The sequence below is a fragment of the Gopherus flavomarginatus genome, chromosome 1 (genome assembly GCF_025201925.1).
Source record: "Gopherus flavomarginatus isolate rGopFla2 chromosome 1, rGopFla2.mat.asm, whole genome shotgun sequence".
NCBI classification, from domain to species: Eukaryota; Metazoa; Chordata; order Testudines; family Testudinidae; genus Gopherus; species Gopherus flavomarginatus.
Genome location: NC_066617.1, coordinates 61,415,637 through 61,430,228, shown reverse-complemented (window position 1 = coordinate 61,430,228; position 14,592 = coordinate 61,415,637). Strand labels below are relative to the sequence as shown.

The window sequence follows — 14,592 nt, the reverse complement described above, 5'->3', positions numbered from 1 at the left end:
TGGGGCTCACATTATCTGGGTGTTTATTAGCATCTCTGTGCTAATGAAACAGAGTGGTCTGACAAACTGTGAGTCCCGAGTCTAACTTTGACATTAACTACAGCGCTAAGGGGTGTGAATTTTTTCATATCCATGAGCAACATAGTTATGTCAATCTAAATGTTTTAGAGTTGAATAGCCCATATTCCCTGTACATCACCTCCTTTCTGAATCCCAGGGTGAAGAAATATCGCTGAGGAAAAGAGGCCACAGCATCACTGCAGCTGTAATGGTCTCTTGAGCCCATAGACCACTGCCTGAAATACAGAACAGCCCTGAGGCAACTCTAAGTGATGCCTTAGGCAGAAATAGCCCCCAAACTAGGGGCAGAAAGGTGGCTTAGGTATACCTTTGCCCCTCGCCCCTTTTACAGTCCTTCCCTGAGCATAGCTCAGCTGAAGTGGAGAGTCCAGTCCCACATGTCTTAGTTCAAGTAACTCTTTCTTTCAGACAGCAATCTTAAGGAGATAACCCCTGTGCTGTAATATTAAATCCATGTATATTTGCATTTTCGCAATTACTACATTCTAGGAGAATATTGTTAGAGTCACCTGTCCCTAATATGTAAGAAAATGATTGGTCAATACAATTGTACACATACAATTGTTTTATGTAAGTTTTAGTGACAATACATAGAGCAGCATAGGGGACTAATGACAGCAAACAATACCAATTAAAATAAGTGTCATTTTCTGCGGGGTTCTGGCATCTGTTTGGACTCCAATGGAAACCTAAACCAAACTGAGGCCATGGCTACACTTACAGTTTTGCAGCGCTGGTAGTTACAGCTGTGTTCGTACAGCTGTGTAGGGCCAGCACTGCAGTGTGGCCACACTGAGAGCTACCAGCGCTGCAGTGTGGCCACATTTGCAGCACTTGCAGCGCTGTTGGGAGTGGTGCATTGTGGGCAGCTATCCCACAGAGCACCTCGTCCCATTTTGGCGCTGTGGTTTGTGGGAAGGGGAAGGAAGTGTGCGGGTCTTTCCGCTTCCTGTTCCAACGCCCCGTGGTGCTTTGCTACACATTCCAAGCAGTTTGGCCGCATTGTGGCGGCATTGTGAGTCTGCAGCGCGATTTCTGAGATTTCTGTTACAAATGGAGCCTGAGCTGCTGAGGACCTTGCTGATGAATGTTGCCAGCACATCACGCATGGCAGTGGAGCTATTCCTTCAGCTGCAAAGTGACAGTGAGGAGTCAGACGATGATATTGAAACGCCTGACGCTCAAGACACTCAATTGCTTGTGGCAGTAACAGACGTGCTCAGCACCGTGGAACGGTGCCTTTGGGCTCGGGAAACCAGCACTGAGTGGTGGGATCACATCGTCCTGCAAGCCTGGGATGACGAGCAGTGGCTGCAGAACTTTCGAATGAGAAAAGCCACTTTCATGGCACTTTGTGCTGAGCTCGCCCCTTCACTGCGGCGCAGGGACACGAGATTGAGAGCTGCCCTGCCAGTAGAGAAGCGGGTGGCTATTGCAATCTGGAAGCTGGCAACTCCAGACAGCTACCAATCGATGGCGAACCAGTTTGGAGTGGGAAAGTCCACCGTTGGAATGGTGCTGATGCAAGTTTGCACAGCCATTAATCGCACCCTGCTAAGAAGAACTGTGACTCTGGGGAACGTGCAGGACATTGTGGATGGCTTTGCAGAAATGGGTTTCCCTAACTGTGGAGGGGCAATAGATGGGACGCATATTCCTATTCTGTCACCACCCCACCTGGCATCAGAGTACGTTAATCGCAAGGGGTATTTCTCTCCCTGGTTCTGCAAGCACTTGTGGATCACCGTGGGCATTTCACTGACATTTACTCAGGATGGCCTGGAAAGGTGCATGATGCACGCATCTTTTGGAACAGTGCCCTGTTCAGGAGGCTGAGGGCCGGGACTTTTTTCCCAGACCGCAAGATCACAGTAGGGGACGTCGAAATGCCCACTGTGATCCTTGGAGACCCCGCTTACCCCTTAATGCCATGGCTCATGAAACCGTATACAGGGAAGCTTGACAGGAGCAAGGACCGGTTCAACTACAGGCTCAGCCGGTGCAGAATGACTGTGGAGTGTGCTTTTGGCCGTTTGAATGCCTGCTGGAGGTGTCTTTATGGGAAGCTAGATTTGGGGGAAAGCAGCATCTCCGCTATTATATCCGCTTGCTGTACCCTCCATAATATTTGTGAAGGGAAGGGTGAAAGATTCAGTGAGGAATGGACCTCCGAGGTTCGACGCCTAGAGGATGAATTTGCACAGCCAGAGAGCAGGGCTACTAGAGAGGCCCAGGAAAGGGCTTCAAGGATTAGGGATGCCTTAAGGGAGCAATTTGAAGCTGAGAGCCAACAGTAATGTTTGGTGACTTTGCTGTGCTCCTTTCTACCTTGGGCTACAATATTTACCACTTCCTGCAATAATAAAACGTATTATAAAAGCCATAAAATCCTTTATTCAAAGTACAGTACATAAAAGGCCAGGGGGGTTAGGGTGGTGGACTGTACATTCAGAGGTTTGAATATGTCCTGTTTGGATTACTGTTCAATGTCTGCTGCACTTCAGGATTACTATGCTGCAGGGTAAAGGGGGTGGAGTGCACAGGGTAAGAATTGTAGTTATCAGGGCTGGTAGGTGATCGTACAGGTGTTGGGGGCAGCTGGGGGTAATAAAAAACTGGCTGCTGGAGAAAGGTGTTTTGTGCAAATACTGGGGAACAAGAAAGAGAGCTTTGAGAGGGGTGTGGGTTACCACGGTACAGATCTGCCTGCATGGCTACGAGAGACTCGAAAGACTCAGTTTGTCGAGCCAGGAAGCTTATCATCTGCTTTGAGGTTTTTTTGGTAGCCAATTCCTTTCTCCTGCTTTCTGTTTGCCTCCACTCATACATTTTCTCTCTCCATTCCTGCGTCTTCCTACTTTCTCTGTTGTAGTGAATCATAACTGCTTTGATCAATTCTTCTTTTGATTTTCGCGGATTTTTTCTCAAGTTCTGCAAGCGACGTGAGGCCGGTGATCCGGCTGCATTAGTCAAGGTCACTAAAAAAAACATAGATAGAAACATGTAATACACAGAGGCTACATTGTTTATTATCACACAGTGAAGGAGTTTTTAGACTTTTTGTAGCATCCTTCCCACATACCTAACATAACACAGTGAGGTCAGGGAAGCGAAGGCATGGTGAGCAATGGGGTGAGTGTTTCTGCCTCGACTGCACCCGATGGGTCACTGGGGTTTATCTGCACTGGGTACAGGAGGTAGCTGGTGTCCTGCACAGGGGACAATAGTGGACAGGAAGGTGGCGAGCTCCTGGCGGGGGGGGGTGGTCCGCGTAACTGCCATCCTGCTGGTGAGGGGGGGGGGAAACGCACAGCTGTGCTGGCTGCCTGCTGGGAAGGGGGGTGAGAGACCGGAGCGCACCGCGGGGCTGGCTGCCTGCTGGGAAGGGGGGGGAGAGACCGGAGGGCACCGCGGGGCTGGCTGCCTGCTGGGAAGGGGGGGGAGAGACTGGAGCACACTGCGGGGCTGGCTGCCTGCTGGAAAGGGGGGGGAGAGACCAGAGCGCACCGTGGGGCTGGCTGCCTGCTGGGAAGGGGGGGAGAGACCGGAGGGCACCGCGGGGCTGGCTGCCTGCTGGGAAGGGGGGTGGGGAGACCGGAGCACGCCGTGGGGCTGGCTGCCTGCTGGGAAGGGGGGGGAGAGACCGGAGCGCACCGCGGGGCCGGCTACATGCTGGAAGGGGATGGGGAGACCGGAACGCACCGCGGGGCTGTGGGGGGGACCGCGAACCTGGCGCCCTGCACTCAAGTATCCCTAAATTCTCAACAGGGTTTCCTACTGCCAGGTATATCACTGCTGCGTGTTACCTGGGAAGAGAGGGAGGGTCTTCTACAGCAATGTGGATTCCGCCCTGTCCCCTATGCAGCTTGCCTGTGTGCAGCCATGGTCCCCCCACCCCTCGCTGCACAATGGATCGGACGAGTTAGCCTGACTGGGACAAGGACCATGGTGGCTCTCCCTATAAACTTGCGAAAGCACATTGCCCATGCTCTGGCTGCAACTTTTCAAGAGATTACCGAGGCCGATTACAGAGACGTGATAGAGCAAATCAATGGGCTATTCCACGTTTAGGCATGCATGCAGGCAGCCATAACCCAAACCCTCCTCTCCCAAAACATAAAAAACTGCTTACCCCGAGCACACTCCTCAGCTTCTTCCTCACCAGCAACTTCCAGCTGCTGCGACTGGCTAGCCTCCTCCTGGCTTGAGAAGAGCTCCTGGCTGCATGCCTCCTGGGACTCCAGGGTGTCTCCCTCCACACCAGTAGCCTCACTGTCGGCTTCCTCTACACCCTCCCCTACTTCTCCCTGCTCTGAACTCTCCATCGTGCTCCTAGGATTGGCAGTGGGGTCACACCCAAGTATGGCATCCAGCTCCTTGTAAAAACGGCAGTTTGTGGGGGCAGATCCTGAGCGGCGATTTCCCTCATGGGCTTTGCAGTAAGCACTCCTCAGCTCTTTTATTTTCACCCTGCACTGCAACGCATCCCGTTCATAGCCCCTTCTCAGCAAGGACTGTGATATCTGCCCATAGGTATCATAATTTCTCCTTCTGGAGCGCAGCTGTGCTTGCACAGCTTCCTCACCCCAAACACTGATGAGGTCCTGCAGCTCAGAATTGTTCCATGCTGGGGCTCGTTTGGGGCGTGGAGGCATGGTCGCTGATTGATTGAATGATTGATCGCACTCCACACCTGGCTGAGCAAACAGGAAGGGGATTTTTAAAATTCCCTGGGCATTTAAAGGTGGGGTCAGCTGAGCCCAGGGCAGTGGAGTGTGCATAATTACCAGAGAGGCTTCTAAGGTATGCTGGGATACCTCCTTATACCCCGGAGGTCAATAAAAGCGCTGGTGGGCGTCCACACTTGCTGACCAGTGCTGGATCACCAGCGCTGGAATCCCTACACCCGAGGCTCGACCGGATGTACAGCCAGCGCTGCAACCAGGGAGTTGCAGCACTGGCCGTGCTTTGCAAGTGTGGCCACATCCTAAGTTGCAGCGCTGTAACCCCCTCACCAGCGCTGCAACTCTCTAGTGTAGCCATGGCCTCAAACATGATGTGGGAAAAGCACACCATAAGGAATCTGAATGGACCACAGATAGGTGAAATGTACAACATTTTACATTCCTCTTGCATTGATAGAGGAAGAAATGAATCTGTGGGATATCTTGGAAAATGTTGAGTTAGTTGACATTCCAATCCACACAAGATATTTTCTTTTTAAATCATGCATTCAATGACAATGTTTTTGGACAGTGTCTGTAGCAGTGTATTGTTTGTAACATTCTTTTAAGGACTTCATCTGGAGCCCAATTCGCATAAAATTATTTCCTTTTCTTACACCATACTGTTTTGTATTTTTTCCCAAGTCCCTATGTTCCTTGTTATCTTCATTGCTGATTTCAGGAAGAGATGCTGTGATAATTGCTCTAATTGGAAACCTCCACATGCTGTCAATTATTGTTATTTCTCAAAAGTTAATGACTGTACAGTGATATTTAAAACCAAGATTATTAAAATGATAAAGAGAAGGAAAGAGAAAACTTATTTTAGAAAATATTCAACACAAAATACATATTAATTGGGTATGGTTTTGCATAATGTCCATCATGACAGCTTAGGGCCTCATAGAAAACCCACGTAATGGCAATGGAAAGTCCTATTTACTTCAGCAATATGTTCTTCCAAAACATCCAGTTCTGGCCACTGTCATAGGTTATTTGACTGGATGAATCATTGGTCTGATTCCCTATGACATTTCCTATGGTCATAAAAGCTAAAACATCGATATTCTACAATGCTGACCACATAGCCATTTCAAGTATGCTGCTTTCTGGTAGTTACAGAACATGAGCATATCCAAAAGACTGTCCTGAAAACCTTTGCTCAATGTGCAACTACCATCAAAACATTAAACAAAATGCTATGGTATATGAAGATTGGATTGGAAAATAACACCAAAAACATTAGCCTTACCTTGAATACTGTGCACAAAACTGGCCACCTCACCTCCAAATGAATATAGGTGATTACAGAAGGTGTCTAGAGATGGACAACATGAAATAATTAGAGGCAAGGAAAGATTTCTGCATGAGAGGAGACTGAAACAATTGAGACTTTAGGGAGAAGACAAAAAAGAGAGACTTGATCCAGGTATTGAAAATAATGAATGACAGACAGAAAGGCAACTGAACTCTCCAGTTTACTCTCTTTCATAATACAAGAAGAAGGGGATTTCTAATGAAACACAACAATTAAAAATGGACACAATAAAATGCTTTTTATTCCCTGCATAATTGAATGGCGGAACTAATTGCCTCAAGACATAATTGGCACCGGGAGCTTAGCAGAATTAAAAAACAGGATTAGATATTGATAATGAAAACAGCTAAAAGTACATTAGACAAGATGAAATAAATATGGGATATAAACATTCATGCTTCAGGAATAAACCAATCATTCATTGATCTGGGTTGAGAAGAAACTACCTTTATAGACAGTTTTTTCCATAACTGTCTCCTACTGGATTTCATGCACTTTCCTGCGAAGGACTGTGAATGTGTGGGGAATGACATTGGCTGGGACAGACCCACGGGTCTCATTCAGTAAGTAATCTTGATGACAACAAAGCAAAGTACTTGAGCATGTGTCTACAGATATCATAGGCATTTACATGGCCCCATTACCATTGTACCTAAGCGCCTGCTAATATTTAATGTGTTTATCCTCGTAATACCCCTATGAAGTAGGAAAGTGCTATTATCCCCATTTTACATATGGGTGACTGAGGCACAGAGAGAGACTAAGGTCTGAATGCACAAAAGGAGGCAGGTGATGCAATGCTCAGGATCATAATGTGGAACTTTTAGGCGCCTGGGAAAATCACTGAGATTCACAAGGCCTGAGTTAAGTGCCTATGTTCACCTACAATGAATAGGGAGAGATCTATGCCTTAGACTGCGATTCACAAAAAACAGTATGCTAGACAGGTAGTCACCTCAATTCGTCAGTGGGAGATGCCAATGAGAGGGGTGAGTGCTAAACCCTACCCCTGTCACTGGGTACCAATATCTGCTTATCAAGAAATGAGGGGAATCCTTCACTTTCTCCTGTTGGAGCTCTTGCACTGTGACTAAACAATTAAATAGCCAGTGGAGCAGGGGGATTGGATCCTGGGTCTCCCAGGTCTCCCTTTTGCTCTGGCTCTAATGACTCCTGAGAGAGAAGAGAATGAGAGAGAACACACACATGAGAACGAATCTTTAGCTTGGTGGTCAGAGCACTCACCCAGGATATGGAAGACCCAGTCCCCCTGCTCCAATGATGCTAATTCTTTTTTCATAGTGCAATAGCTTCAACAAGGGAAACTAAGGGAGCCCCACATCACAATACCCCACAGCCCAATGGTCATGGCATGCATCTTAGAGGTGGCAGCTCTCTGTTCAACTCCCTTCTCCCCAGCAGGCAGAGAGAGGAAGGACTTGAACTGGGGTTGCCCACATCCCACATGAGAGCCATTGAGCTAAAACCACTGGGCTAAAAGTTATGAGTGAAGACCTCCTCCTTCCCAACCCTCCCGGACTGTTTTGTGTGAATTTGCCTGATGGGCCCAATCCTGTGGGCAAGTTAGATGTCTGAATGACTATCTTCCCCTGGTTTGTGAATTGCTCTGGGACTTAGGCAGGAAATAGGTACTCAGGGTGCCCACAAGGGGGCAACAGTATGAATGCCCAGAGGTGCCTAGAGAACTTTTACTGCAAAAACATATGTGCTGAATAAGTTGCCTACAAGGTTTCAGCAGGAGTTTTGTGAATCACAGTAGTCCCAAAACTAAGACTCGGGCACCTAACTCTTTTTGTGTATTCAGTGACTTACCCAGGGTCACACAGAATATCTTTAGCACAGCATGGAATTGAACTTGTGTCTCCATGTCCCAGCGATTGTTCTAACCACTGGACCATCCTCCCGCTTTTATAGCATGTGCATTAAGTTATGATATAACTTCAAGCTTGTAAATATTCCTATTTGAAGTGACTGGGGCTATATAAGCAATTAAGGACATGGCTGAATTCAGGTCTACAGCCCAGTGTTGCTCCTCACACTCTACCAAAGCTACACTTTCTACTCTCAGTAAAAACTTAGCTTTATTCACAGCATGTGCCTATTTACGTAATGTGGTTTACCATCCTCTTACTCTGCATTACCGTTAGAAAAAACACAAGAGCCAAGTTTGGGGATTTTTCTCTCCAATCAGCTGTCAGTCACTCTAAGCCTGACGCTTGTCACTCAACCCTCATAACCAAGTCATATTCATTGTGAGGTTAAAAAAAGGAAAGAGCTGATTCTTTGTCCTACACTTACAAGCATACGTTCTCAATGACTTTTCAGCTCAAATTTCCATGTTTTCTTCAAATGTGTTCCTCAGAGTAAGCTTGGTCATTTCCTTCAGAAGACCCAAGAACAAGCCTAACAAAAACCTTGCAAGATTTTATTTAAAAGAAGTCAAAAAACAGCTTGCTGCAGCTGCACTAACTGTAAACCAGGTTTGTGGAGATAGGAAGAAAGCTATAGAACGGGATTTCAAATGTGTGTCTGTAATACTTACATTTTAAAATAACATACTACGAGTTCCATGTCTTGTGCCAAGAATACAGACTGAAGCTGAGAGATTAAAAGCCTGAATATGTGGCTAAAAATACCAGTACAGATGGGAGAGTATTATAATTCATTATGTTTCTTTTGGAACAGATGGAGCATACACAGTATTGGAACTAATTTTTTGGGAAAATACTAAGCTGTGCAACTCTAAATTAAAGACTAGGCACAACAATCCATGCAGTATTTGTTTATTTCAGTAATCAGACTTTTTTTGATAGACAAATATAGAAAAGCATTTGAAGCTGTTTATTTAGGAGCTTATCTGCTCTCATGAGTAGTCCCAGGGCTTCATCCACAAAGGGCACTTTCGGTGTTGCAGTGCTTAACTTTAGGCATTGCAGCCTATGTTAAGCAGAAATTAGGTTTTGGCCTCAGCGTAAAGGTATATGGGAAATGGAGGTTCCTAATGTAAGAAAAGTTAGAGATAAGCTGGAGATAGTAAGATGGGAAAATTGAACTTAGCGAAGACATGCCCCTAGGTTATGTGGTGGCTATATTTTGGTTATAGCTGGTTTTAGAAAGGTTTTTAAAGAGCATTTTTAAGAACTGTGAATGTTTTATTGAAATACTATTTATAGGGACAGTATTAGAAGGACATGGGTGCTGATGTTAATTTAAATAATGTGTTAATATAAAGAACCATCAACGAGGTGGTGGAAATGTGAAGATGATAATTAGTATATTAATTAACATTAAAACTTCTACTACTGACTATAAAGAGTAGTTTTTGTTAAAATTAGTAAGAACGCCAATTACTATCAAAGGGGTACCATTAACTTCTAGGTTTACGTATAATTGTAGTATTGTGTAAGTGGTAACTGCATGCTTGTTTGCTTAACTAATCTTTTTTTTTTTTAAATAAAGTTTGGTTTTATCATTCAAAGTGTCACCCAGTGGTCATTTACTAAAAAAATTGCTCTCCTATATCCCACGTGAGTGCCCCCACCACTGGGCTATAAGGGATTTTAGGGTAGAAGAAGGTTTCCCAGTCTCTCCTGTTGAAGCTGATCAACTTTGTACAACTACTTAAATATTCACTGGAGCAGGGAGACTGGATCATGGGTCTCCCAGATGGGTGCACTAACTACTGAGCTATAGTCATTCTCACTCTCTCACTGGCCCCATGACTATTTCAGTATTTCATACATATTGGAACTGCTTCAACAGGAGAAAATGAGAACAATGCACCACAGACAATGCCATAGGTCAGAGAACTCACCCAGGGGGCAGGGAAGGGGACTTGGGTTCAAATCCCTGCTTAGAATTAGGCCAAGGGGAGATTTAAACATGGATTTCGAATGTCCTAGGAGAGTTCCCGGTTCACGAAAGGTATGAAAGCCATCCCATTACCGTTGTTTTGTGCAGGGTCCTGTCTGGTAGCTGTTCTTTGAGAATATCTACCAGACTAGGCCTTGCAGGCAAAATAGGGTTAGGGTTAGGTTCCTTGCAAGATCATGCCCCCTAACCCTAACCCTAACCATAACCTGCTGGGGTTTAGGCATTGGTGAGGTTTTGGGAGTCAGAACTGAGGTGCTTTGCGCATGCCCACCAGCAGAAATGTATATGCTCATAGGATTAGGTAGCAACTAAGCAAAATTTTGAACTTACGGGCCTAAAGTGGTAGCTGGCTCCCAAAATCACCCTAAAATTACAGATATGCCTAAGTCTTTGCAGGACCAGAACTTTAATTACTCACTAGCTCCCTTCAAGCATTAACAAATATATTCCATTTTTCCTTTTTTATAAAATTTTCCCTGACTCAGAACTTGCCTCTCAGCCTTGCAGGGTGATTTAGGGTTTGATCATGAAGGATAATATGATTAAATTAGAAAAGGAAAACTAAATGTTAGTTTGGCACAATATCTGGAAAAACTTCCTGATAATGAAATCGTTTTGACCATAAAACAGTCTCTCGTGGGAAATGATAGGAACACCAGTTCCTGGGACAAAGCACTAGGCAGAAAAAAACACTGATATAGGTCACACATTGTAGGGAACATTCAGGGCTATGAAATAAACAATGTAATGGGCTTTTCCCATCTCTAATGTCTGTGATGCAGTGATTACGATTCCAAATCTGGTTACAACCTAGTGACACATAAGTATGTGACCCCCTCAAGAGGGATCATAAAGGCATCATGAGAAACCCAGCTACAGCAAAATGAACAGAATGCCTTTGTCTTAAAGCTATGAGAAAAATCCTTAAAGCTAGGACTGGCAAACCTAGCTAAGGGCAACACTGGGGAGCCTGGAGTCCTCCCTCTGTTCCCTGGATGGGGTTACAAAGCTCAGGGCTTTTCCAGGCCAGCATTTTCTCCCTACCTGCACTCCTGGGATGAGCTCCCTGAACTCCAAATCCTGCTCCTACAGCCAGCCTGAGCAGCTCAGCAACTGGGCATTAGTGGGAAAGAGGGAGGAGGAACAACAGCCTGTGCCATCCCCTCCCCAGGTCTAATGTCTGAAATAGTCTCTGCCCCCTGTTATTCTCTCCTCCTTCAGCCTTGTGACACAGAAAAGCTGCATAATGGCATCTTCTCCATCCCTCCCCCAAAGAGATACTGAACAGAGAACCACTCCAGGGATGTGGTCTATAGCTAAAGCCATATAAAGTACAGACCTCCCTTGCATGGGTTCCTAGCACCATGCTCCAGCCAGCTTCCAGGACCACTGTATCAGGGAGCTAAAGCTGAGAACAAGCTTTGGGCAATAAGGCAACATGAGCTGGTGAAAGGTGATTTGCTCAACCAAACTCACAATTTTGGGGTTTGATTTAGGCAACTCATTTACTGCTTGTTCAAACAGCTCAGAAAGATCCTGCAGAACAGATGCATATCATCCATTTGTCATTATTGGTGGCATGAAAGGAATCATTCAGTGGCACAGTCAGAGCAAGAGCCTAAACGCAGAAGTGCCAAACTGAAATACCAGCCCAATTTGATTAATCTCCCACTGTTTCAACTATGATCAAATAGTTGGTGACTGATTAAACCATATTAGAAAGAGAATTCTTCCATTTTAAGGTGTTCCGGTCACCGTAGTATAGTGTATGTAAGATTCAACCTTTCATTATGGTATTTGACCTGCAGATATACCTCTTGCACAGTGATCTCATCCATTACTAGTTTCCAAAGAAGAATGAAACAAAATTAGTTGATTTTTTCTCAACTGAATTCTGTAACCCCCAGCTACTGTTCAGTTAAAACAGAAATCCTTTGTGATTAGATTTTTTTTTTTTTAAGATTTGCCTCTAGCTGTAGGAGGATGTGAGCTATTCCAGTCCATTCAGATTCATTCAGTTGCCAAATTAACAAACCAGTATTTAATATAGTAAACACAACCCTTTGTGCTACCCTTCAGGTTGTCACATGCCTCTTTGCCCTCAGGACACATGGCTGTTAATAGGTATAGCTACTCACGTCTTACTGTTTTCTGTTCACTGAACCATTGCTATCATTCCAGTGCTGATAATTGCTGGGAGCATTTTGCTTACAGACACATTTATTGCATGAATACAACTACTAGTGAGTTGCATCTGAAATATGGATTGGATGACTCATCTGTTTGTGTATTTGTGAGGAACAGTGGCATGAACAGCTTTTCTAGAAACCTCATCATCCAGATAGATACCTTATTCCTTCCAAGGATAAATTATCGTTTATGTATTGGGCAAATAATCTGATCTATGGGATATTTGTGATTCAGCAATGACAATGCAGCACCCTGGATTTAAAAATAAATAGTTTATAACCGGAACTACAAAAAATGCTAGAAAAAGAAGATTAAAGAGAATATACAGATCCCTAGAGAGAAACATAGAATAACAGATTCAAGGAAAAGGAAATTAACATACAAGTAGAGCTGGTCAGAAATTTCAAATGAAAGTTTTCACTGACATTTCAACCTTTTTTAACACAATAAAAAGAAAGAATTTGTGACAAAAGCATTTTAATTTTAGGGGAATTTTCCATTATTTGAAGTTTGACAGAATTTATTTTTAAATGGCCTGTTGGTTGTTCTTCAGATGTTTTTTCCTTTGTTTTGGTTTTTGCATAGTCAGCTGAGCCAAATGACGATAACATTTTCAAAAATTAGAACATTCATTTTTGAAAGTTTCTCATTTTGAAAAAATCATTTTTGTTTAGGGAAAAAAAGGAAAAAATGAAGACGTGAACTATAATGAAAACACTTTGAATTTGCTAACATTTCCACAGGTTGGGTTTTTTTTTGTTTTATTTATGTTTGTTTTTATTATTATTAGTCAGTCAACATTAATTAGCAGTGACACATTCCTCCCAACATACTGGGTCACCTACTGACCCCAATGAAGTCAATAGGGTCAGGATTTTAATCTTTGCCTTTTCATTGCACTCTGGAGGAGTTATGTGCTATGCTTCACAAGTCCCAGAAACATTTTAAAAGCAGTAAACCATGGAGGAATGACCAACTCAGTGCATAGACCCCAGCATGATAAATTGAACTTCTAAGAAGCCAGACAGATTCTTTTCTCCAGCAGTTTGAAACTTTAATAAATTCGAAGGAAGCGAAGTAGAGTAAGTGTATGGACAATATATTCTGAAACTTCCAGTTATTGGTAAGTAACACTCCATTCTCCTTTCTGATGCAGTTCAGCACAGTACTTAAACATGTGACCATCCCCACTGAAACAGTGGAACTGTAGTTATTACTTGCACTGCCATATGCCTCAGTCATGGAACAGGACCCCATTGTGCTAGGCACTGTACAAACCCAAAAACAAAAGATGGTCCTGCCCCAATCTAAGTATTGCAGTCTGTAATCTAAGCATAAAATAGGACGCAAAAGATGGACACATACAGACCATGAGAGAGTAACAAGACAATATCAATCAGCATGATCAGCTGGGTATCAGTGTATCAGCAGTCTACTCACATGCTTCAAGTTAGGCATATGCTTAAATATCTTGCTGAATCGGGACCTTCTAGATTTGCCTTCCCAGAGCTATAGGAGGAATCTGGTACTTCCTGATTCCCATTTCAATGCTTAAATCACAAGACAACACTTCTCCAAGGGGGATGGGGGGAGGAATCAGCTATTGATAAAATCTTACTTTAATGAGCAGTTTATGTGCTTCCTCAAATAGTGTTGCATACGAAATTGTTACGTGCCTTACCAAGTGAAAATCTTTTTGCCCACAGACAGAAGAATTTACTGCATCTTGTTTGTTGTAAAAGAGCAATATGCCTAGGACAGACATGGCACGAGCAGTCACTTCTCCTTTACACTTGCTTCTTTGATTGCTCTCTTTACCAGAAGTTTACTTGCAGCATTTGCTACCGCTTCTAGCATAATTTGTTTGTCCTGTCCCTTGGTGCTGCCTCTGTTAATTAAGACATTTTTTGTAGGTTCCATGTCACTGCTGTAGGAAAAGATTCTCATTTCCCCAGGCCTTGTTTCCCCCACTTATCCTAGGAGGAATTCACTCCTATGCTGCAGCCATTATGAGCCAATGGAACATACACAAGGGGGAGAGCACTGGTACCGGAACTGCAAGTGTTCTAGGGTGCACGAGGCACAAGAAGGACCATAGTGGAGCATTCCTATGTCCTGGCTACTCTTCAACTGCAGTGAGGCCTACAGGAACCATTGTAATCATGCCTTAGGTTAGGATAGTCCTTGTGGCTGGTGTATCCTGCTCTGAGAATGTAACTGGTCCCCTACCAGCCCACAATTCGGGATGCACAAGCCACATCCTTTCTGGCACTGAATCAGAAAGGAGAATGAATTCAGCCCTCTATTCCTTGTGTAACCCTTCTGCCAGGTGGAGCCAGAAGCAACAAGGGCCGGGTTCAGTATCTAGTGGTTCCTTTTCAACAA

General features: G+C 44.4%; 1 protein-coding gene across 1 annotated transcript; it reads right to left on the bottom strand.

Annotated features, from left to right (window-relative positions):
- Positions 1–2,452: 2,452 nt before the first annotated feature.
- On the bottom strand, positions 2,453–5,022 carry LOC127034739 (zinc finger and SCAN domain-containing protein 29-like). The gene is made up of 2 exons (XM_050923927.1): positions 4,214–5,022; positions 2,453–3,059 (listed from the first exon to the last, which is right to left on the bottom strand). The coding sequence occupies exons 1-2, from the start codon at positions 4,860–4,862 to the stop codon at positions 2,530–2,532; spliced, it is 1,179 nt and encodes a 392-aa protein (XP_050779884.1). The 5' UTR covers positions 4,863–5,022; the 3' UTR covers positions 2,453–2,529.
- Positions 5,023–14,592: the final 9,570 nt, after the last annotated feature.